The following is a 22,974-nucleotide window of genomic DNA, read 5'->3' as shown; positions in this document are numbered from 1 at the left end:
ATCAACATGGAGTGCTGTTACAGGAAAGCAGCATCCACCGGGAAGGACCCTCACCATCCAGTCTGTGCTCTCTTCTTGCTGCTGCTATCAGAAAGGAGGGTCAGGAGCCTCAGGGCCCACATCACCAGGTTCAGGAACAGTTACTTCCCCTCAACTCTCAGGCTCCCGAACCACCGGGCATAACCTCATTCACCCCATCACTGAACATCTCCCACAACCGATGGACTTAATGCTCAGCCACTCTTCATCTCATGTTCTTGATATTTATTGTTTATTATTATTATTTTATTTTTCTCTTTTTGCATTTGCACAGTTTGTTGTCTTATGCAAATTGATTGTCCTTTTTGTTGGGTCTGGTTATTCATTGATTCTACTGTGCTTCTTTGCATTTGCTGTAAACGCCCACAAGAACATGAATCTCAGGGTTGTATATGCAGATATAAATTTACTTTGAATTTTGAACTTTGAAGGAATGAATAACTCAGATGGAAGATTGACTGGAGCTGAGGCAGGCAGAATTTAATCAAATTAAGTGTGAGATAATGCACTGTGGGATGCCAGATTCTGTGAGCTGATCGGGAGTAAATGGCCCAGGTGGATCTCTGTCGTGGACTGGAGTATGAAAGTTTCTGTCAATGCAGTCTCCACTCGCTCCACCGTCCCCGGCAACAAATGATGCGAATTATAGCTCTGGCCCTGAATGAAAGGTTTCCAAGCGATTCGATTTGCTCCGCCTGGAGACCAATGACGCAAACAGGTATGAAGAGCAGGTACGAATCTCGATTGGGTCACGGTATCGCGCGGACCAATCGACACGCAGACCGGGGATGAGCCCGCCCGGCGCCGGGCAGGATAGGAAGATCTTTCGGCGGCCGTGAGCCGAGTTGGATCGCACCGTGCGCTGGCGGGGGACTGGGAAACTTGAGACGGCGCTGACAATGATAGAGTGACGATGTCGCGGCTACTACTGTTGGTCCTCCTTTGTGGAGGGACCTCCGCAGGTGGGTGAGAAGTCAGCGGGGCACCCAGATCCCGGTCAGTGACAGGCTGGACACAGGGTCACATCCCCCCCGATAGGGTTTGAGCCGCTGGGGAGACGGTAACAGGCCCTGATCTGGGGTGAGGGTCCTATACCGCTCATCCTGAGCTCAGTGGGTTTCAGCTTGGGGGTGGGGGTGGGGGTGGGAGGGGAGGGGTTGTAATCTAGAAACTGCGCACGGGGTGAAGAGGGCGGGGAGAGGTGGAATAACCTCGGCACTTTCACTGACCTGGGCCGGAACAGTGTCACTGAACAAGTGGACAGTGGGACACCAGGGATCTGGTTAGCACTGGGGTTTGCGGGGGTGGCACGGGAAGAGCCCATTCAGTCCCCTTTACAGTACTATGCACTTTTCTTGGGAACATATCTACCGCTGGGAAGCCTGAGACTCTTGCACAGTACTCTACCTGTTTAAGTGGAGTGGAGAAGGAGTTTGTCAAACTGGCGAGAGCAGAGGCTGTTGGGAATGACGAGGGTGGAGCGCCGCGGGAGGGGTACGGGACAAGTGGCAGAGAAGGAGAGCCAGGGGCGGTGGGTGGTGCAAGTGCAGACACACTCCGCCCTGAGACACCAGGCAAGGCCATTTGATTCCAAACAATTGGTTTCCTGATCACTACAGAATATCTATCTGTTTCTTCCTGCTCCCTCCGCTCTCCCTGCCCCTTTCACACTCAGTCCACAGTAGAGACCCATATCAGAATCAGGTTGATCATCACTCACATATGTCATGAAATTTGTTTTTTTCTTGCGGCAACAGTACAGTGCTATGCATAAAATCACTATCTTCTTCTTCGTGCGCCTTGCACGTTACACGCTCGGGTGATCACGGCTTTCCACATCGAACGATCCCATGCAGCGTCAATGATATCTCGCACACTTAGATCTGTTAGTTCTTTCACAGTGTCCATGTATTTTCTTCTTTGCCTTCCTCTTCCGCGTTTCCCAGGCATACGGCCCAGGAATGTAAGGCATTCCATTTCTACCTTCCTGATGACATGGCCCAGGAATTTGCTTCCTCTCAGTTAATGTTCTCATTAAAGATCTTTTTGTATGGGCACTTTGAAGTACTATCGCATTAGTTACCCTATCTCTACATGATCTTTTCAGCATTCTTCTAAGAAACCACATTTCTATTGTTTCTAAGTTTCTTTGGAGTTCTGGTGTTATAGTCCATGTTTCGGAAGCACACAGCAAGATTGTCCAGATGTAGCATTTCAGTAGCCGAAGCCTTGTTGTCATAGAAATGTGTCTGTTGGTAAAAATGGGATTCATTTTTTGGAAGTTGGGTTTAGCAATGGCAATTCTTCTTTTCATTTCTACTTTACTTTACTACGGTGCAAAACTCTTAGGCACTCCAGCCATGTAAAGACTTTCGCACTGAACTGTGTTTGTGCTGGAGCACTGTGGCCTCCGGACACGTTAATGACTGAGACACGAGCGTGCAGGGGACACTTACACAGCTTGGATGGCCAGGGGACAGAGAGAGGATTCTTACCGGATAGTGTAAAGCAGCTTAACTGGGGTACAGGAGGTAAGGAGGTGAAGCATCCTGGCAGAGAGGAGAGAGGTTAAATGGTGGAACTGAGGTTGTGCAGACCAAAGGGAGCTGGTGTAAGTAGACAAAGTCCCGGCAGGTCAGGGCCTGTTACGGGCAGTTGTTGATATACTCCTGAGATTCACACAGAGAGGCACAGGGTACAAGATCATGGTGAAAAATGGCCAGGACTCAACTGGAACTGTGTTCAGACCGTGGAATGACGGGAGACAGTATGTGGGGTGTGGGGTGCTCCCAGGGATTTCAGCTGCAGGGTCGGGTGGGCGATACTGGGATGGTTTTCCCAGCCAGTATTAGTTGGGTAGAGAGATATCAAAGTTCGGGAGGTCAGTGACTCTCCCAAGCAGACCAGAGCAGCTGGTAGCCCACAGAAATGGGGGAAGTGTCTAGGATGTTAGCAGATCATCGTCTCCAACCACCATGGAGTACCATGGCCCCTGCAGACTCAGACTCCCCCTGCCAAGCTCCCGCCCCTGAAAAGACCCTACCTCCATAGAATCGAACCCCTGTCCACCTCCAACCTCTGCAGGGACCCACCCGCTGTCCCTGCAGAATCCACTACCTGCACACCTCCCATCCTTGTGGAGATGCCAGATTCACAAAGACCACCTCCTGCCCCTACAGAGATCCTCCTGCTTACCTGCTGGGGAACTCCTGGCTGCCTGTTGTTAGCTAACGAAGTAAAGTGCTGAAATGAAGCCTTTGGCCCATCAGAACTGTGCTGACCCATTTGTCGACATCATGCCTGTATCCTTCTACACATTGCCTACTTGAGTGTCTGTCTAAGTGCCTCAAATGTAGTGTTTGCATCTGACTACACCACCTTCTCCGGCAGCAAATCTCAGATGTCACCCACCTCTCGCCCAATCCCATTCTTAAATTCATGTCTGCATCCTCTAGGTTTGAATAGGGTCAAACACAGGGAAATGGGTCTATCCATTGGGCATTTTTGTTGGCATGGACAAGTGGGGCCAACTTGCCTATTTCGGTAATGTGTTGCTCTATGACACAAGAGTTTGCTTGATTCCAGTTTCCTTCACGTACCATATGCCAAGGGAACGTATTGAATGTCTTAGCCTAAAACATTGACTCTTTATTCCCTTCCATAGAAACTCCATGACCTGCTGAGCTCCTCTAGTATTTTTGTGCGTGCGTCACTCTGGATTTCCAGCGTCTTCAGAATCACTTGTATTTATAAGTTCTTGCCATACGCCGCCTCTTTTCCATCTGATCAAAACGTCTGTCCTTCCTCATCCAAGGACGACTTGCTATCTTTGCCTTTCCCCTTTCCTAAATGGCCCTGAACTAACTCCTTTTAAGATCCTCCCAATCGTCAGCTATTGTTTTACCTGCAAATATCTTCTCCCATCCTACCTTTGTCAGGTCTTTTCCTGCACCAGTGAAATTACTTTTCCATCTGTTCAGGATCTTAACTTGGGAACCCTTCCTATAATTACCTTGGAATTTGCAGAATTATGGTCATTGTTCCCAAAGCATCCTCCCACGAACACTTCCACCTCAGGCCTGATTTCATTTCCTGGGTACGCTAAATGTGCAGCATGGTCTCTGGCAGTGCTCTCCATGTATTGTATGAATAAACTATCTTGGATACACGTAACAAATTTCCTTCCATCTAAGTTCTTTGCACTGAATTGATCTCACTCAATACTGGGGAATATAAAATCCCCACTACTATAACTCTAACACATTTCTGCAACTCGTTTACATATCCATCCTAATTCAAATTTATGGAAGAGAGGCCTCTCATGTAATCCTAGCAAACTGACCACCCCTCTCTTATTCCTAAATTCTACAGATATGGCTTCACTGGAAAATCTCTTCAGAATCTCCTCCGCAGTGATTTTCTCCTCAATAGGCAGTTCAACTGCCTCTCATCTTTGTCATTCCACTGTCACATCTGAAACTTCTTTACTTGGAAACTGTCCTTCCCACAACCACATTTCCATGATTGCAATTACTGTCACACCACTACTGAGTTTCCCACTTCCAATCAACTTAGTTTCAGCTCTCTTGAGTAGTGCAAGCAGTACTCTCTGCAAGGATATTGGTCCTCCTCCAGTTTAAGTGTAACCTGACCTTCTGATACAGGTCCCAACTGCCCCAGAAGGAATGACAGTTATCCAGACAGCTAAAGCCCTCCCTCCTGCACTAATTCCTTCATGATTTTGAAGAGAGGGTACAGGGAATGGTTAATAAATAATACTAATATAGCTAGTGCTGATGACTGTGAAGATCAGGATTTACAGAGAGATCTTGATCGATTGAGTAAGTGGGCCAAGGAATGGCAAATAGAGTTGAATTTTTTAAGTTCAAGGAGTTGCACTTTGGAAAGTCAAATAGAGTAGGAAGTTCCATGGGGTGTGTTGTAGAACAGAGGGATCTAGGAATACAAGTACATGGTTCCCTGAAAGTGGTGTCACAGAGTGGCGAAGGTGGCTTTTGATATGCTGGGCTTCATCAGGCCTAGAAGTTGGGATGTTATTTTGCAGCCTCACCAACATATTGAACAACTGCATCTGGAATATTGTGTTCAGTTTTAGTCACTATACAATAGGAAAGATGCCCTTAAACTGGAAAGAGTTCAGAGGAGACTCATAAGGATGTTGCCAGGTCTCGAGGGTCTGAGTAGGTTAGGACTTATTTTCATTGGAGCATAGGCAAATGAGGGGTGATCTTGTAGAGGTATATGAAGTCTTAAGGGGCACAGATAGAGTGAATGTACAGTCTGTTTCCCACAATTGGAGAATCAAGAACTAGAGGATATAGAGGGAAGAGATTTATTAGGAACCTGAGGGTGATCAGTATATGAGGAGGAGCGGCCAGTAGAGGGTGGCTGAGGCAAGTGAATTAATGACATTCAAACAGACTTGGACAGGTTTAGAGGGATAAATGGGACTGGCTTGGACGGGAATCTGGTCAGTACGGACCAGTTGAGCTGCAGTGCCTGTTTTTGCGCTGTGACTGACTGTGCAGGCATATACTCATCTGTCCTGTCCTGGTCTCCACCCTCACAAGCACGATGCTCCAGGAGTAATCCTGAGATTACAGCCATAGAGTTCCTGCTTTTTACCTTCTCCTATCTCCCTAAAGGTCCTCTGCAGGAATTCACCCCTCTTTCTACCTGTAGCTTTAGTATCAACATTTATAATTACCTCTAGCTTTGCTCTCTCCCCCTTCAGACCTTTCAGTACGCAGTCCGAGAAATCACAGGCCCTGGCACCAGGGAGGCAGTACACCATCCTCGGGTCTCACTCTCAGCCACAGAACAGCTTTACTTAACAAAGGCCACTACTCTTTACTGTAACTTTATCCACCAATATCAGAGCCAACAATGATGCCACAATCTCGGCTGCTGTTACCACTTTCCTCTGAGGTATCTTCCCCAGCAGTGTCCGACATAGTTGAGAGGGCAGTGGCCACAGGAGCTCCGAGTACTACTGGCCTGTTCTTATTGCCCTATCTAGTGGTCATCCACCTCCTCTTTCTGGACCTGTGATGGTATTGACTGACTAACCAAACCTCCTATCACATTCTCTGCAGCTGGAATGCTTCATAATGAGTCTAGGTACTCGGCGTGGTCTGCCCCGAGCAGTAGCTGGACCCGCTTTCTGCAGGGATAGTCAATGGGATATTACAAAGTCTCTGATCTCCAATGTCCTGCAGGAGGTGCAGACCACTGCCTTAGCCTCCATATCCTTTATCCCCAGTCCCTTCCACGTGGAGACAAAACACTCAAAAACCTCAAAGGTTCAATTTATTATCAAAGTACACAACTCTGAAATTCTTCAATTCTCCAGGTAGCAACGAAACCAAGAGAGAAAGGCAGCACGATCATCAACCCCCAAATCCCACCTCCCCACAAAAAAAAACAGGCACTTCAACCCCCAAATCCCACCTCCCCACAAAGAAAAAGAAACAGGCACTTCAACCCTCAAATCTCACCTCCCCACAAAGAAAAAGAAACAGGCACTTCAACCCTCAAATCTCACCTCCCCACAAAGAAAAAGAAACAGGCACTTCAACCCTCAAATCCCTCCTACCACACAAAAAAAAATGAGCGAAACAGATCAAGCACGTTGACCCCCAAATCCCTCCTCCCATGCAAAAAATGTACAAAGCAGATCAGGCACATCAACCCCGAAATCCTTCCCCCCCCGTACAAAAAAAACAGCAAAATAGATCAGGCATGTCGACCCTCAAATCCCCCTCCCCCACAAAACAACGAGAAGATCAGAGATTAGTCCAAAGTCCAAATCCAAAGAGCACAGAGAAACCTGGACAATACTCTTCTGGGCCGGATACAGGAGCAAGCCTTTCCCTCTCAGGTACAGAGTAACCGACCAAAAGACAGGCAGCTGGCGCTCGCCCTCTGGTCTCGCTTCTGTGCTTCAATCGCCCTCACAGAGCTCAGAGAGACAGAGAGTGATTTAACCCATCCGGCCCTGCTGAACATGTCGTGTTCCATGGACCCCACAACGCAGGTCATCCAGGAAACTGCAGCTGTCTCCAGGTGGGACTCACATGGCTCATTGGGTGAGGGGTCAGTTGCGATGGAGACCCTGATTTACTCGGGGGTTCAGAGTTATACCACGGGCCCCCCCTGGTTTTTCGGACCCTGATCATGGGGTTCGGGGTCTCGAGGCCTCCCTGACTCTCTGCTCCAATTCCAGGCTCTCACTCTCTCCGTTATTTCTACACGGCGGTGACCCCGGTGCCAGAGGTCCCCGAGTTTGTGGTGGTCGGGTACGTGGACGAGGAGCAGATTGTTTACCACGACAGTGTGCTGGGGCGGATGGTGCCCCGGCGGGGGTGGATGGCGGAGAGCCAGGACCCCGACTACTGGGAGCGTGAGACGCAGAACCTGCGGGGCAACGAGCCGGGGTTCAAGGCTGACATCCAGACACTGCAGAAGCGAACCAACCAGACGGGCGGTGAGTGGGACACCAGGTGGGGGCAGAGTGGGTGTGGAGATGTGTCAGGTGGCGGATGAGCGAGGGAGGAACAGCACTTGTGGGAAAAGGGGACGGTTCCCACCCCACTCCCAGCCCACACTGACGGACGGTGTGTTCCAGGGATCCACACTATCCAGTTGATGTATGGCTGTGAGCTCCATGACGACGGGACCACCGCCGGGTTCATGCAGTACAGCTGGGACGGGTCGGACCTGATCAGCTTCGACAAGGACCGGATGGTGTGGGTGACCCCTGTGCCCTGGGGTGTCATCACCAAGGACAAGTGGGACCAGAACACGGCCAGGAACCAGCAGTTCAAGGGATACCTGGAGCAGACCTGCGTCGAGTGGTTGAAGAAGTACATTCAAGATGGGGAGAGTCACCTGGAGCCCAGTAAGTGGTGCTGGCGTCCGGTGTGTGTCTGTGGAGTGGGGGTGGAATGGTGGGTTGGCGTGTCCTGGGAGTTTTCCGTGTGTGTTATGCATGTCTGGGGGGTAGGGTCAGTAAGTGAGTGGAGGGATCAGTGTTTTTATGCGAGTACCCCCCGCACTGTCTCCTCTCACTGCAGATCCCCCCGAAGTCTCCTTTATCACCTCACTGGATAACCGCCACCTCTCCTGTGTGGCCACCGGCTTCTACCCTCAGTCCATCGACGTGACTATTCTGCGGGACGGCCGGATCCTGGAGGAGACCCATTCCCACGGGATCCTCCCCAATCACGACAACACCTACCAGCTGACCAGGACGGTGCAGGTGCAGCCCACGGACACAGGAAAGTTCTCCAAGTTCTCCTGTCGGGTGGAACACCGGGGTCTCCCCAAGCCCCTCGTCCTGTTCCTGGGTAAGAGACACTCACCAGTGGGGTGGTACAGAGGCAGGGAGAGAGAGGGAGCACTGGTGACCACTGGCCTTGGCGTGGATAGAGGGAGGGGGGTCAGAGGTGCAAAGACAGGATGGTGGGCCTTGAATAGGATGAAAAGACCGGGCAAGTCAGTCTCCCTCTGTTGGACAGAAGGGTGTAAGGTGGGGGAAAGTTGGTGTGGAAACAGACTGGGAATCTCGGTCCCTGCGCCTAACCGACTGTTTCTCTGAATCTTGGCCAGTTCTGAAGTCCAGCTATATACCTCTCATGGTCATTGCTGTGCTCGTGGTCCTGGTGATCCTGGTCGTCTTCGCTGACGTTGTGAGTTATCCCTTCTACAAGAAGAAAGGTAGGACTGGAGGGAGATGTACTGTTCCCCAGGGGAAGTGAGTTTGGGAAGGAGAATGTCCTCTCAGCACTCCAGCCTCTCTACACAAAAGGATGCCCTGTCCTCAGACCCTCCCCCTCCTCGCCCATCCCATGTCCTTCCTATTGCTGACCACCTTCCCTTTTGCTGATATAATGACATCTGTGTTATCCCTAGCACTCTGCTCTCCCTCTCCTTCCCCCTGACTGTCGGGTCAGTCAAATCGTTATCCATCTTCCCCCAGTCTTTTAGAGAAGTACAGCACAGAAAACAGGCCCTTCGCCGAACCATTTAAATTGCCTACTTCCACTGAGCTGCATCGAGACTATTGCCCTCCATACCCCTTCAATCCATGCCCTAACCTCTCATAAAAATTGAACTTAGGCTCACATGCACCACTTGTGATGGTAGCTTGTTCCACACTCTTAACGTCCTACTGAGCGAAGAAGTTGCCACTCGTATTCTGCTTAAACTTTTCACCCTTAACCTATGACCTCTAGCTGCCATCCCAACCAACCTCAGTGGAAAAAGCCTGATTCCATTTACCCTCTCTCTACCCCTCATAATGTTGTATAACAAAAGCTTTCTTTATGACCCTATCTACATGTGATGCCACTTTCTTCTGTAAATTTAATTTGTATCCTGAGAACGGACTAAAATTAGTCAGTAAACGGAACACAAATGGTAAGGAGGTTGTAACATTAGATACAAAAAGCAATAATTCATCAGCATAGAGTGATACTTTATGAATAGTACCTCTCCTTAAAATACCAATGATCTCTTTAGACTCTCGAAAAGCAATTGCAAAGGATTCTAATACCAAATCAAAAAGCAGAGGGCTCAAAGGGCAACCTTGTCTAGTTCCACATTGGAGTTTAAAGGGTTTAGAATTCTGAAAATTAGTAAGAACCCGAGTGGAGGGAGATAGATAAAGTAATTTAATCCAATGAATAAAATTAGGTCTAAAATTAAATTTTTCCAAGGATGTAAATAGATAGTTCCATTCAACTCTGTCATAAGCCTTCTCCGCATCCAAAGATATCACACATTCCGATATTTCCTTAGATGGAGAGTACATAACATTTAACAAATGCCGTATATTAAAATGGGAATATCAATTTTTAATAAGTCCCATCTGATCATCCGATACTATAGAAGATATAACATTTTCAAGTCTGCGAGCCAACATTTTAGATAAAATTTTAGTATCAAAATTGAGTAAAGAGATAGGTCTATACGAAGAACATTCAGTAGGATTCTTATTCTTTTTGAGAATGAGCAAAATGGAAGTTTCGTAAAAAGACTGCGGCAATCTTCCTACCTTAAGGGAATCTGTAAGGGTAGAACATAAATGTGGTATAAGCAAGGAGGAAAAAGCTTTATAAAACTCTCCAGAGAATCTATCGGGTCCTGGGGATTTCCCAGACTGCAATTCTCGAATAGCCTAGGCTATTTCCTCCTGGGAAGTTGGTTGATCCAATTGCCTATGATCATCTATCGAAAGAGTAGGAATATTTAACTGGTCTAAAAAATTATTCATTGCAATATTATCATTAACAGAGTCAGAACTATACAATTCAAAATAAAATTCCCTAGAAGTGTTATTAATTTCAAGGTGGTCAGTTGTCATGTCCCCATTAATTTTACGTATTTCTTTAATTTACTGCTTGGCTATAAAAGGGTTCAATTGATTAGCAAGTAATTTACCAGTTTTATCTCCATGAATAGAAAATTGACTTCTATCTTTTAAAAGTTGGCTTTCAATTGGATACCTTAGAAGAATATCATATTTAGTTTTAGTTTCAATATGTCTCTTATGTGTTTCAGGATCGGGTACCGAAGTATATTTATGGTCCAGTTGTTTTAACTGATTGGCTAGTTCATTTCTCTCTTTGTTAGCTTTTTTAATGATGTTTGCAATATAAGAAATAATTTGACCCCGGATGTATGCTTTAAAAGTATCCCATGTAATAAGACTAGATTTCTCTTCCAACGTATTTTCTTCAAAAAAAGAGAGTAATTTGATTCTCCATAAATTTTAAAAAGGCCTCATCAGATAACAGAGTTAAATTAAATTGCCAAAATCTACTCATAGGGATAGGATCAGGAAGATTTAAAGATAGAAGTACAGGAGAGTGGTCAGAAATAGCAATCTCTTTATATTCAATCGATTGAACAAATGGAATCATTTGACTATCAATAAAAAAAATAATCAATCCTGGTATAAGAATGATGAACATGAGAGAAAAAAGAATACACCCTGTCAGTCCGATGGAGAAAACGCCAGGCATCAACTGTACCACATTTAGTTAGAAAGGATTGGATAAACAAAGCTGATTTATTAAATGTGGCTGGTTTAATAGATGAGCGATCTAATACTGGATCTGACCAGCAGCTGAAATCTCCTCCCATCACAAGGGAGTAAGTACACAAATCTGGCAAAAATGAAAATAGACGTTCAAAAAATCCTGGATTGGGGGCATATACATTAGCAAAAACAATCAATTTACTGTTGAAACTCCCTGATGCAATAACAAATCGACCATTAGGGTCTGACACAACTTTATGCTGAACAAAGGAAACTGTATTATCTACAAAAATCGAAACTCCACGTGATTTTGCATTAAACGAAGAATGGAATTGCATACCCTTCCACCGAGTAAAAAAAAACGTAAGCTATCACAGCTGCGTATGTGCGTTTCTTCTAAGAAAATAATGGGTGCTTTTAATTTTTTAATATAAGCAAACACTTTGTTCCATTTAATGGGGTGAGTCAGCCCTTTCACATTCAAACTAAATAAGTTAATATTTTGCACCATTTTAAATACCAATCAACATGTAATTAAAAGATCTGGCCATAAGTTATTAAAACTAGAAAACAAACCGTAAGGTAATGCATTCAAACAAGCAATCATATAGTCAGCCCAACACAGCTCCCAGAGAAAAATAGGCACTACCCCCTCCCCCAAACGAAGTGAGAAAGCTGACCAATAGGCAGTCAGCGAGCTAAGAACCAAGTTCCCTCCCCAAAAAATCAGTTGACAAAAACTCCGGTCCTACAAGGTCATCATGTCCCTACCAAGACACAACATAAAAAGAAAAATAACTCAGTATTCAAAAATATAAAAGGATCAGTTTAAACAAATTCAAAGAGAGCTGTATTAAAATAAAGCCTCAAAAAGGGATATAATAAAAATGTATCAAAAGAAAATACAACAAAAGACAATATATGAACAGCCAAAACGTAAGCGTAATGAAACCTTATTTCAAATTCATATTAACAGAAGAAAAAATTGATCAAATAAGAAGTATAACAGTTTTAGACTTCATCCTTCAGAAATGCTTTTGCTTCTTCAACTGACCTTATTCTTTTTTGCAATCCGTTCTTCAAAACAATACTCAGACGGGCAGGAATCTGAAGGGATAGTTTAATATCCTTTATTATAAAATTCCGACATAACTTCTTTATAATTATGCGATCAGCCATAATTTCAGGCGAGTAGTCTTCCACAAATCTAACCTTGTAACTTTGGAAATCGATCATTCCTTGTCGACGGGTATGGCGAATTAAAAGACCCTTAATACAAAATTCATGAAAGCTTAGAATTACCGATCTGGGTCTTGCCGCCGCCGACAATGGCTTCAACGTCGGTTATCCATAAGCTCGATCGAGCTTCGGCTCAGAAGTGAATAAAGCAGGGAATAACTGTTTCAGAAAGTTTGCAAAAAACTTCGTAGGGTCAGCGCCTTCAATTAATTCTTCAAGACCCAGAATTCACAAGTTATTTCTCCTGTTTCTATTTTCTAGACTGATGATCCTTTTCATCATTTTGTCATTGGATAGATAACATTTTGCAGAGTTTAATTGTATCGTCAACATCCTCTTCAAGTGTCACCAGCTTCGCAGTATTTTCCTGAATTCGGTTCTCATGCTCAGATAAAGTTTGTTTAATTTTAACCAATTTGCCGTTAAGTCGTTGAAACTCCTCAGAAAATTCCAATTTTTGCCGATTAAGGAAGTCACTGATTGAATCCAAAGTGACTGGGATTCATCTTCTGTTTCCCTTGCTTTTGCAGAAGCTTTTGTTCTTTTCCCAGCCATAGCAAAGCAGTATTGAAGTATTATAATAAAGTTTCAAAAAAAAAGACTGGTCGGAGACAATTAAGTAAACAGGGTAGGAGCAGATGGTACTCCATCAGCTGCCAACAGGGCTCTGTGAGGATGTTTTAAATCTCTGTGCCAGCATCCCGGCAAATTCTGCACTTGCCCTCCTACAGGGACTGAGGGAACACATTGTCAAGCCCAGGGGATTTATCCACCCTAATTTGCCTCAAGACAGCAAACATCTCCTCCTCTGTACTCTGTATAGGGCCCATGAAGTTGATGCCATATTGTCTTCTAGAGACTCTGCGTTTATCTCCTGAGTAAATGCAGATGCAAAAAAATTATTTAAGATCTCCCTCATCTGCTTTGGCACCACATATGGATTACCATTGTGATCTTACAGAATTTTGTCTCTTGCAATCCTTTTACTGTGAACATATCTTTATACTTTATGTTTTATTGTCACCAAACAATTGATACTAGAACGTACAATCATCATAGCGATATTTGATTCTGCGCTTCCCACTCCCTGGATTACAAATCTATAGTAAATATTAAAAATTTAAATTATAAATCATAAATAGAAAAATGGAAAGTAAGGTAGTGCAAAAAAAACCGAGATGCAGGTCCGGATATTTGGAGGGTACGGCCCAGATCCGGGTCAGGATCCGTTCAGCAGTCTTATCACAGTTGGAAAGAAGCTGTTCCCAAATCTGGCCGTACGAGCCTTCAAGCTCCTGAACCTTCTCCCGGAGGGAAGAGGGGCGTAGGATCTGTAGAATCCCTTGGGATTCTCCTTCACCTTGTCTGCTAAGGCAATCTCACACATTCTTTTAGCCCTCCTGATTTCTTTCTTAAGTGTTCTCTTCCATTTCCTGTATTCCAAAGGCACCTCTTTTGTTCCCACCTGCCTATATCTGCTAGGCACCTCCTTTTTCTTTCTTAACCAGAGCCTCAATATCTCTTGAAAACCAAGGGTCCCTGCACTGGTTATCTTTACCTTTTATTCTGACAGGCACATACAAGCTTTGTATTCTCAAAATTTCACTTTTGAAGTACATCTTTGCAGAAAACAGCCTGTTCCAATCCACATTTGCCAGATCCTTTCTGATACCATCAAAATTGGCCTTACCCCAATTTAGAATCTCAACCTGCGGGCCAGACCTATCTTTTTGCATATTTACTTTGAAACCAATGGCACTGTGATCACCAGATGCAAAGTGTTCCCCTACACAAACTTCTGTCACCTGTCCTGTCTCATTCCCCAATAGCAGATCAAGTATCACACAGTCACTTATTGGGACTTCTATGTACTGGTTAAGGAAGCTTTCCCAGACACGTTTGACAAACTCTATCCTATCTAGTCCTCTTAAACTATGGGATTCCCAGTCAATATGTGGAAAGTTAAAATAACCTACTGTAACAATCTTGTGTTTCTTGCAACAGTCTGCAGTCTCTCTACAAATTTGTTCCATCGGACTGTTTGGTGGTCTGTAATATAGCCTTATTTATGCGATCATACTTTTCTTATTTCTCAGTACCGCCCATAATTCTTCACTAGTCGAGTTCTCCGGTCTGTCCTGACTGAGCACTATTGTGACATTTCCCTGAACAATAACACGACCCCTTCTCCTTTAAACCCTCCCACTGTCGTGCCCAAAATCAACAAAACACCAGAAAACTGAGCTGCCAGTCCAGCCTCTCCTGTAACCAAGTCTCATTATTGGCTACAATATTATAATTGTGTCAACCCATGCCCTGAGTTCATCCGCCTTTCCCATGATACTCCTTGTGTTGGAATATACACAGCTTACAACTCAGGACATTAGTTGCACCATGCTCAGACTTTTGATTCCTGACTTTCTCTGAGATCTTAGCGACATCTGATTCCCATCCCCCTGCAATTCTAGTTTAAAACCCCCTCATCCACTATCCCTGTGCAGCACCAGCAAACCTTCCCACTAGGATATTAGCCCCCTTCCAGTTCAGGTGCAAACTGGCTCTTTTGTGCAGGTCCCACCTTCCCTAGAACCTGTCTCTCTCTTCCCCAGTACTGACTCTATGACCAAGAGTCATATGGTACAGTATGAAGCCCTTGTCCCCTGCTGTCCAGACTGATCCCATTTTGTATCTCTCTGTACATTGGTAATTAAGTGCCTCTCTAGATCCGACTTCAATGATATGAGGGTTTCCACCATCCCCCCACACAGTGTGTTCCAGTCTCCTCCTGGGGAAAATCTTTTCTCAGGTTGTTTCAGGTTCAGTTGCTCCTCGTTCTTAGACTTCTGCCCTGGGGAAATGGTTTCTCCTCCCTGCCTCATCTGTGCTTCTCATCCTTGTGTATATTCCCACCTGATGGACCTGATGGGGACAGTATCCGAGTAAATGGTCACTGCGGACCTCCCCCTTCCCACCCGGTCTCCCGCCAACTTTGTTCAGTCTTTTACGGAGAGATGTCTCATTGGTGTTGCAGTGGGCTGGGAAAGTTAATGCTTTCCCAACTTCTATCTGGACTATGGTTTGAATGGGGTTCAGAGCTCACTGGGTGCATCCGGTATTGAGCATACAAGGTTATATGCTCGGGACATGGGAGCCTTCTCTGTAGTTTACAGAGGGGGAGAGCGGCTACAATCCCACCAGAAGTAAGTTCACTATAAATCACGTCTGGATGGTCGTGTTGCAGTAGTTACACTCACTGGCACTTCATTAAGTACACCTGGAATAGTCTGCTGCTGTAGTCCATCCATTTCAAGGTTCAATGTGTTGTATGTTCAGAGATGCTCCTCTCCACACCATTGGTTTTCCACACGTATGGCTACTTGAGTTAACCTCATTCTTCTGTCAGCTTGAACCTGTCTGCTCATTCTCCCCTGACCTCTCTCGTTAACAAGGTGTTTTCTCCCACAGACATGCCGCTCACTCGATGTTGATTTTCATCATTCTCTGTAAATTCTAGAACTGTTTTGAGTGAAAATCCCAACAGATTGGCAGTTTCTGAAATACTCAAGCCACCTCATCTGGCACCAACGATCATTCCACGGTCAAAGTCACTTTGATCACAATTGTTCCCCATCCTGTTAGTATTTTGTGTGCAAGAAGGGGATTTGGGGTTTGCAGGATTTTATTTCTTTTTTGTGTGAAGTGGGGGGGGGGTGCCTTTGTTTCAATGACTTCCATGGTTTTCTTTGTTTCATGGCTGTCTGGAGAAGACGAATCTTAGAACTGTATACTGCAAAATGCTTTGATAATAAATGAACCTTTGGTCTGAACGACGACTGAACCTCTTTCATGCTTGCCTTTATGTTTGAGTTGCTGCCACAAAGTCGGCTGATTATATTAACAAGCAGGTTGACCTAATAAAGAGGCCACTGAGTGTATGTTTAACATATCTTATTAAGGGATCTGGGGCTGTCTGTGTGCATGTCTTTGTATCTGTGCTTGTTTATCTCTACAGACTTTAACCTGTGTCTGTACAGTGTGTGCATATGTCTTTGTTTCTCCGTGTCTGCACTACATTGGTAGTAAATGTTTTCCTGCCTGTCCTTTCATTCACAGCTTCTGACAAAGAAGAATCCTCTCCCAACTCCTCCGACGTGGCCTGAGGTAGGAACTGTGTTGGGCTCTGGTCAATGCTCGTTTTCCCAGCTCTTGTCACTGAGCTGGTCATTACAGCACAGTCTGGGCACTGGAACTAGTACTCTGAGATGGGCAGTAACCAGTCCCACAGCATCTCACCCTTGGAATTTATAAATGGCACAATTCAAATGCCATCTATAAATTTGCTGATGACACAACTACTGTTTGCAGAATTTCAGATGGTGAGAAGAAGGCGTACAGGAGCGAGGTTGAGTGGTGTCACAGCAACAACCTCGTATTCAATGTCACTAAAACTAAGGAATTGATTGTTGCCTTCAGAAAGGGCAACAATTATACCAGTGCCCAAGAAGAGCAGTGTGAGCTGCCTCAGCGGCTATCACCCAGTAGTGCTCACATCTGCGGTGATAATACGCTTTCAGCGGCTTGTCATGGCTACAATCAACACCCCTCTCAGAAAGAACCTGGACCCACTGTAATTTGCCCATCACCATAATGGGTCTGCTGCAGACGTGATCTCAATGGCTCTCCACGCAGCCTTGGATCACCTGGACAATGCTGTTTGTTTGACTATAGCTCAGCACTTAACACATCATTCCTACAGTCCTGTTCACAAAGCTACAGATCCTGGGCCTCTGTACCTTCCTCTGCAACTGGATCCTCGACGTTCTAAACAGAAGACCACAATCTGAGCGGTTAGGAAAAAACATCTCCATCTCACTGGCAAGTAACACTGGTGCTCCACAGGGACGTGTGCTTAGCCCACTGTTCTGCTCTCTCTACACCCATGACTGTGTGGCTATAAATTTGCTGATGATACAACCATTGTCAGCAGAATTTCAGATGGTGACGAAAGGGTGTACAGGAGGGAGACATACCAGTTAGTTGAGTAGTGTGACAGCAACAACCTTGTAGTCAACTAATTTAACTATTTAATAGACATATATATACTTAATGTAACTCAGTTGCACTCAATGTCAGTAAGATTAACCAGCTGCTTGTGGACTTCAGGAAGGGCAAGACGAGGAAACGCAAACCAATCCTCATAGAGGGATCAGAAGTGGAGAGAGTGAGCAACTTCAAGTTCCTGGGTGTCAATATCTCTGAGGACTTAACCTGGACGCAACATATTGATGCAGCTATAAAGGAGGCAAGACAGCGGCTATATTTCATTAGGAGTTTGAGGAGATTTGGTTTGTCAACTAAAACATTCAAACTTCTACAAATGTACTGTGGAGAGCATTCTGACTGGCTGCATCACCCTCTGGTATGGGGGGTGGGGGGCGGGGGGCTACTGCACAAGATCAAAATAAGTTGCAGAAACTTGCAAAATTAGTCAGCTCTATCAAGGGTACCAGCCTCCGTAGTATCCAAGACATCTTCAAGTTGCGATGCCTTAGGAGGCAGTGTCCATCTTTAAAAATCCCCACCACCCTCTTCACATTGTTACCATCAGGTAGGAGGTACAGAAGCCTGAAGGCACACACTCAGCGATTCAGGAACAGCTTCTTCCCCTCTGCCATCCGATTCCTAAATGGACATTGAACCCACGAAAACTACCTCACTACTTTTTTTATTCCCATTATTCCACACCACTCATTTTAAATTAACTATTTAATAGACATATATATACTTAAAGTAACTCAATTTTTTCCTATATATTTATTTATCATGTATTTCATTGCACTGCTGCCATAAAGTTAACAAATTTCATGACCTATGCCGGTGAAATTAAATCTGATTCTGAACAATTCTAAGTCCCTGGATGTCAACAGCCCTAAGAATCTATTCAGGCCCAAAATCTTGATGCAGGTCGACAGAGGACATGACAGTGACTATATTTCATTAGCAGTTTGAGGAATGTTGATATTGTCACCAAAGACATTGGCAAATTTCAGCAGATGTACCGTGGAAAGCATTCCAACCGGCTGCATCACCACCTGGTATGGTGGGGGGTGGGGGGTACTGTACAGGATCAGAATAAGATGCAGAAAGTAAACTCAATCAGCTCCATCATGGACACTAACCTCCCCAGCATCCAGGTAATCTTCAGGAAGTGATGCTTCAAAAAGGTGGCATCCAGCAGTAAGGGCTGCCATCACCCAGGACATGCCCTCTTCTCATTGCTACCATCAGAGGCGGGTACAGGACCTGTAGGCACACACTCAATGATTCAGGAACAGCTTCTTCCCCTCTGTCATCAGATTTCTGAATGGACATCGAACCCATGAACACCAGCTCAATATTTTTACTTTCTCTTTTTGCACTATTTGTTTTACTTCTTAAATATATATTTATATTTGTCGTTCTTATTATGCATTGCATCGTACTGCTGCCGCATTAACAACAAATTTCATAACATATGCCAGTGATTCTGAACGGGCTGTGGCTTCGCTTGATTCCAGGGAATCGTGTTCCTGGTTCTCGTGCAGTTTGTGACCGGGGTTCCACACCACTGCCGTCTTGCGGGGGTTGTGGGGTGTTGTGATGGGGAGTTATGGGGTGAGGCTGTTAGATGGGATGGTGGGGGAGCGGGAGGATATCCGGGTTACATTACAGTGGATATTGGGAATTGGGAATGCCGAGACATTATCCTCACTGTTGCGTGGGTGGTTTCAGTGGGTTTCACTGTCAGTATTGGGGGAAGCTTGACTACGGAAGTTTCTGTGGGTTTGTCTCACTATATCAATCTCTCTCCCACTCCCCTCCTCCTCTGCAGGAAATCTGATCGACGGTGGGATGTTGATGAAGAAAACTTGGGTGGAAGAGTGTAATCCTTGGCTGGGCCTTTTTCTATGCCAAGGTTCCCAACCTTTCTCATGCCATGGACCAATATCACAGACCCCAGGCTGGGAACCCTTATTCTACAGGGAAATCTATCACTTGGGTGTTTACCTTTCTGGTTGGGTTTAGTGACAAGTCACTGCTGTCACGGCAGAAGCTGGACTATATAATGCTGCTTTTCAAAAGTTAAATCACTTTGGAAAAGTGATTTGGTTTGAATAAAGTGAATGGGGTTTAGAGGGGAATTTCTATTTTTATAAAAATATACTTTATTCAGAATAAAAATATTTACAAGTATAAACTTTGCAACACCTTTTTACTTACTAGTAGACAATCCTCAGTTATATTTTTTTAAAGCCAATAGCAACATTGTCACTCATGTGGTCCTCTGGGTGGTACACTACTTTTTTTAAACAGAATAAACTTTATTCTTAATAAATTATTTACAAGGATAAACAGTTGAATGCGTTTTTATTCTTTACATCCATAGACAATGCTTTCTGTTCTGTTCCAATGCATTCATTGCTCCCTGGGGTGGGACACTGCTACAGTAGTAACGGAGGGGCTTTCTCCTCCAACCCAGCCCTTCCCTCTCCAGCACAAGAAGAATTTTACACTGTGGTCCTTCCCCACCCAGTCCTTCCCCCACCCAGCCCTTACAGTGGCTGCCCCAAGCATCAGTGTGTCCCTCAGCAAATACGTACTCCTGCAGCCTGGACTAGGTCAGATGGCAGCTTTCTTCCATGGAAATCTCGATGTGCTGGCAGATCAACGAGTTTCAGGCTGACCAAAGAGCGTCTTTCACTGAGTTAATGATCTGCGAACAACATAGATGTCGTGTGTGTGTGTGTTTGTGTGTGTGTGTGTGTGTGTGTGTGTGTATGTCCTCCGTCCGTCCTTGGGAACAGCCTGTACGGCAGAGAGTCCTCTGCGACACTTGGGTTGAACTACTGTGACACAGGCCCTCGCATCTTTCTTCACACCCTCTTTGCAAACCTCACCTCCATCGTCCCTTGGGCAGCGCACAGCAGGAGTGACGAACCGGACAAGCAGGAGGGAACAGTCTGGGAGGACCCCTCTCACTGCATGCCAGGCAAGTTCACGCTATCTGCCGGTGGGATCTGGCAGTGAGCCAGATGGTTCCGACCGTCTGCTCAGGAAGCCACCCCGCCGTGTCCATCGAGTCCTTTCCCTGCAGCGTTTTCGAGAAGCTCTGTGCTGACCCATGCTGATGGCCTTGTAGTCAAAGGTGACGGGCTGGAGTAATTCAGTATCAGAGTCACCAGCATTTGTCGTGAAATTTGTTAACTTTGCGGCAGCAGTACAATGCAATACATGATAATATCGGGAAAAAAACAAGATCCCAGTAAATTTATATTTTATATATAAAAATAGTTAAATTAAGTAAGTAATGCAAAAACAGAAATTTAAAAAAGTACTGAGCTAATAAGGACAACTAGGCCGGCAACATCTTCGCAACACGGGACAGGTAGATCCTCGGCACATAGTGGAACTTGATGCTCACTTCCTCGGTTCCACACACAGCCTGATGCAACCATTCATGAAGGGGGTCATCAGGGTCAGGGTGCCATTGGTATGTTTTTGTCCGCAGTGTCCATGGACTTGTGCACTGACCTGTTTTACTTCCTCCACCTTGGATTCCCTGAAGGCAGCTCAAGTGATTCCCAAGCTGGAGGAGCAAGGGACCAAGTACATCAGCTCTGAGGGCACCTCACACCTGATGACCAGAGTCTTCCCAGTTATTGATAGGGAGCATCTTCCCCGCAGACCCAATTTCTGCTTCACCTTCCCAGTCACTGCAGCCAATTCTTTGCCCAACTCAGCCCCTCCAAACCAGATCCCCAGCACCGGACCGTGAAGGGGGTACAGGATCGGCTGGGTCAGTTGCCGAAGAGCAAGGTCTCACTTTTTGTGTGGTTAACCGTGGCGCTTTACTTGCCAAATGACACTTCAAAAAGTCAAGTTTCCAAATATCATCTCACTTCTTTCCACTAGCAAATTCTCCAGCAACTTTCGCATCACGACAATGCAAACAGATAACTCGAGTTTCTGAATCGTACATAAATATTTCTCGTAGCTGAACGTTCATGACCTCATGAGCTTTCCGTGTTGCAGTTTCTACTATTTTGTTAAGCCATTCAACTTTAAACAAATTTGCAGTTCTTTTGCGCTTCACACCCTTCGCTTCTTTTGAATTCGACATAGTGAATCAATATTTTTTCCAATAAAAACTTAGTAAGCTATCTACAGGATTTGAAACAGATCTTTGTAAACTTTGCGATATGAACACTGTCCGCCAAACATAGCTGCCGCCGTGATGCAGCTGTACAAACTGGAACAGGATAGGTGAGGTGACGTAAATTAGTGACGTGCATTGTGGTATTTGAAAAACCGACTAACTAGTTAACAGAAACAGTTAGCTAAAAGATTATTTTCAATAAGTATAATTATTAACTACTACGTTATTTTAGGTAAGTAACCTTTTGTGCCCACATTAATTTCCTTTGTGCGCTGGTTGAAAACCGTGTGTGCTTGCGCACAGGCGCACAGCTTAGAGGGAACTATGTCACAGACCCTTCTGGACCCGACCAGCTAAATTCTTTTCCAACAGTTTCTGTTTCTGTTTTAGATTTCCAGCATCTGCATTTTTTTTTCACCCAGGCCCAACAGATTGGTGTTAATTCCAGATCATTAACCTCCAGGGTAGAAAATTCCAAATAATCCCTTGAAGAATCAGAGTGGACGGCTATGTGCGGAGCCAAAAGAGATGGGGGAGATTTTGAACAATTTCTTTTCTTTGGTATTCACTAAGGAGAAGAATATTGAATTGTGTAGGGTAAAGGAAACAAGTAGGGTAGTTATGGAAAGTATGAGAATTAAAGAAGAGGAAGTACTGGCACTTTTAAGGAATATAAAAGTGGTAAGTGTCCAGGTCCGGACAAGATATTCCCTAGGACTTTGAGGGAAGTTAGTGTGGAAATAGCAGGGGCTCTGACAGAAATATTTCAAATGTCATTAGAAACAGGGATGGTGCCGGAGGATTGGCGTATTGCTCATGTGGTTCCATTGTTTAAAAAAGTGTCTAAGAGTAAACCTGGCAATTATCGGCCTGTGAGTTTGACGTCAGTGGTGGGTAAATTGATGGAAAGTATTCTTAGAGATGGTGTATATAATTATCTGGATAGACAGGGTCTGATTAGGAACAGTCAATATGGATTTGTGTGTGGAAGGTCATGTTTGACAAATCTTATTGAATTTTTTGATGAGGTTACTAAGAAAGTTAATGAGGGTAAAACGGTGGATGTTGTCTATATGGACTTCAGTAAGGCCTTTGACAAGGCTCCACATGGAAGGTTAGTTAGGAAGGTTCAATCATTAGGCATTAATATGGAAGTAGTAAAATGCATTCGGCGGTGGCTAGATGGGAGATGCCAGAGAGTAGTGGAGGAGGTTTACTAAATTGAGAGAGTACAGAGGAGGTTTACTAAAATGTTGCCTGGGTTTCATCTCCTAAGTTACAGAGAAAGGTTGAACAAGTTATGTCTTTATTCTTTGGAGCATAGAAGGTTGAGGGGGGGGGACTTGATAGAGGTGTTTAAAATTATGAGGGGGATTGATAGAGTTGACGTGGTTAGATTCTTTCCATTGAGAGTGGGGAAGATTCAAACAAGAGG

At 45.0% G+C, this 22,974-nt stretch overlaps 1 protein-coding gene across 2 annotated transcripts; it reads left to right on the top strand.

Annotated features, from left to right (window-relative positions):
- The first annotated feature begins 845 nt into the window (after nt 1-845).
- Nucleotides 846-19,714, top strand: LOC134346732 (class I histocompatibility antigen, F10 alpha chain-like). 2 transcript variants are annotated; one of them, XM_063048305.1, is made up of 7 exons: nt 846-1,001; nt 7,286-7,546; nt 7,688-7,960; nt 8,136-8,408; nt 8,671-8,778; nt 16,457-16,504; nt 19,215-19,714. In XM_063048305.1, the coding sequence occupies exons 1-6, from the start codon at nt 953-955 to the stop codon at nt 16,501-16,503; spliced, it is 1,011 nt and encodes a 336-aa protein (XP_062904375.1). In that variant the 5' UTR covers nt 846-952; the 3' UTR covers nt 16,504; nt 19,215-19,714. The 2 variants fall into 2 exon arrangements, with proteins under 2 accessions (XP_062904375.1, XP_062904376.1); XM_063048306.1 differs by lacking the exon at nt 19,215-19,714 and adding an exon at nt 17,507-17,581.
- The last annotated feature ends 3,260 nt before the right edge of the window (nt 19,715-22,974 follow it).

The sequence above is a fragment of the Mobula hypostoma genome, chromosome 5 (genome assembly GCF_963921235.1).
Source record: "Mobula hypostoma chromosome 5, sMobHyp1.1, whole genome shotgun sequence".
NCBI lineage: Eukaryota > Metazoa > Chordata > Chondrichthyes > Myliobatiformes > Myliobatidae > Mobula > Mobula hypostoma.
This window is presented reverse-complemented; position numbering and strand designations above follow the sequence as displayed.

Coding starts and splice junctions, on each gene's coding strand:
- LOC134346732 (XM_063048305.1), top strand. CDS start 953: ATGTCGCGGCTACTACTGTTGGTCCTCCTTTGTGGAGGGACCTCCGCA. Junction 1,002..7,285: donor TTGTGGAGGGACCTCCGCAG/GTGGGTGAGAAG, acceptor CTCCAATTCCAG/GCTCTCACTCTCTCCGTTAT. Junction 7,961..8,135: donor GGAGAGTCACCTGGAGCCCA/GTAAGTGGTGCT, acceptor CTCTCACTGCAG/ATCCCCCCGAAGTCTCCTTT.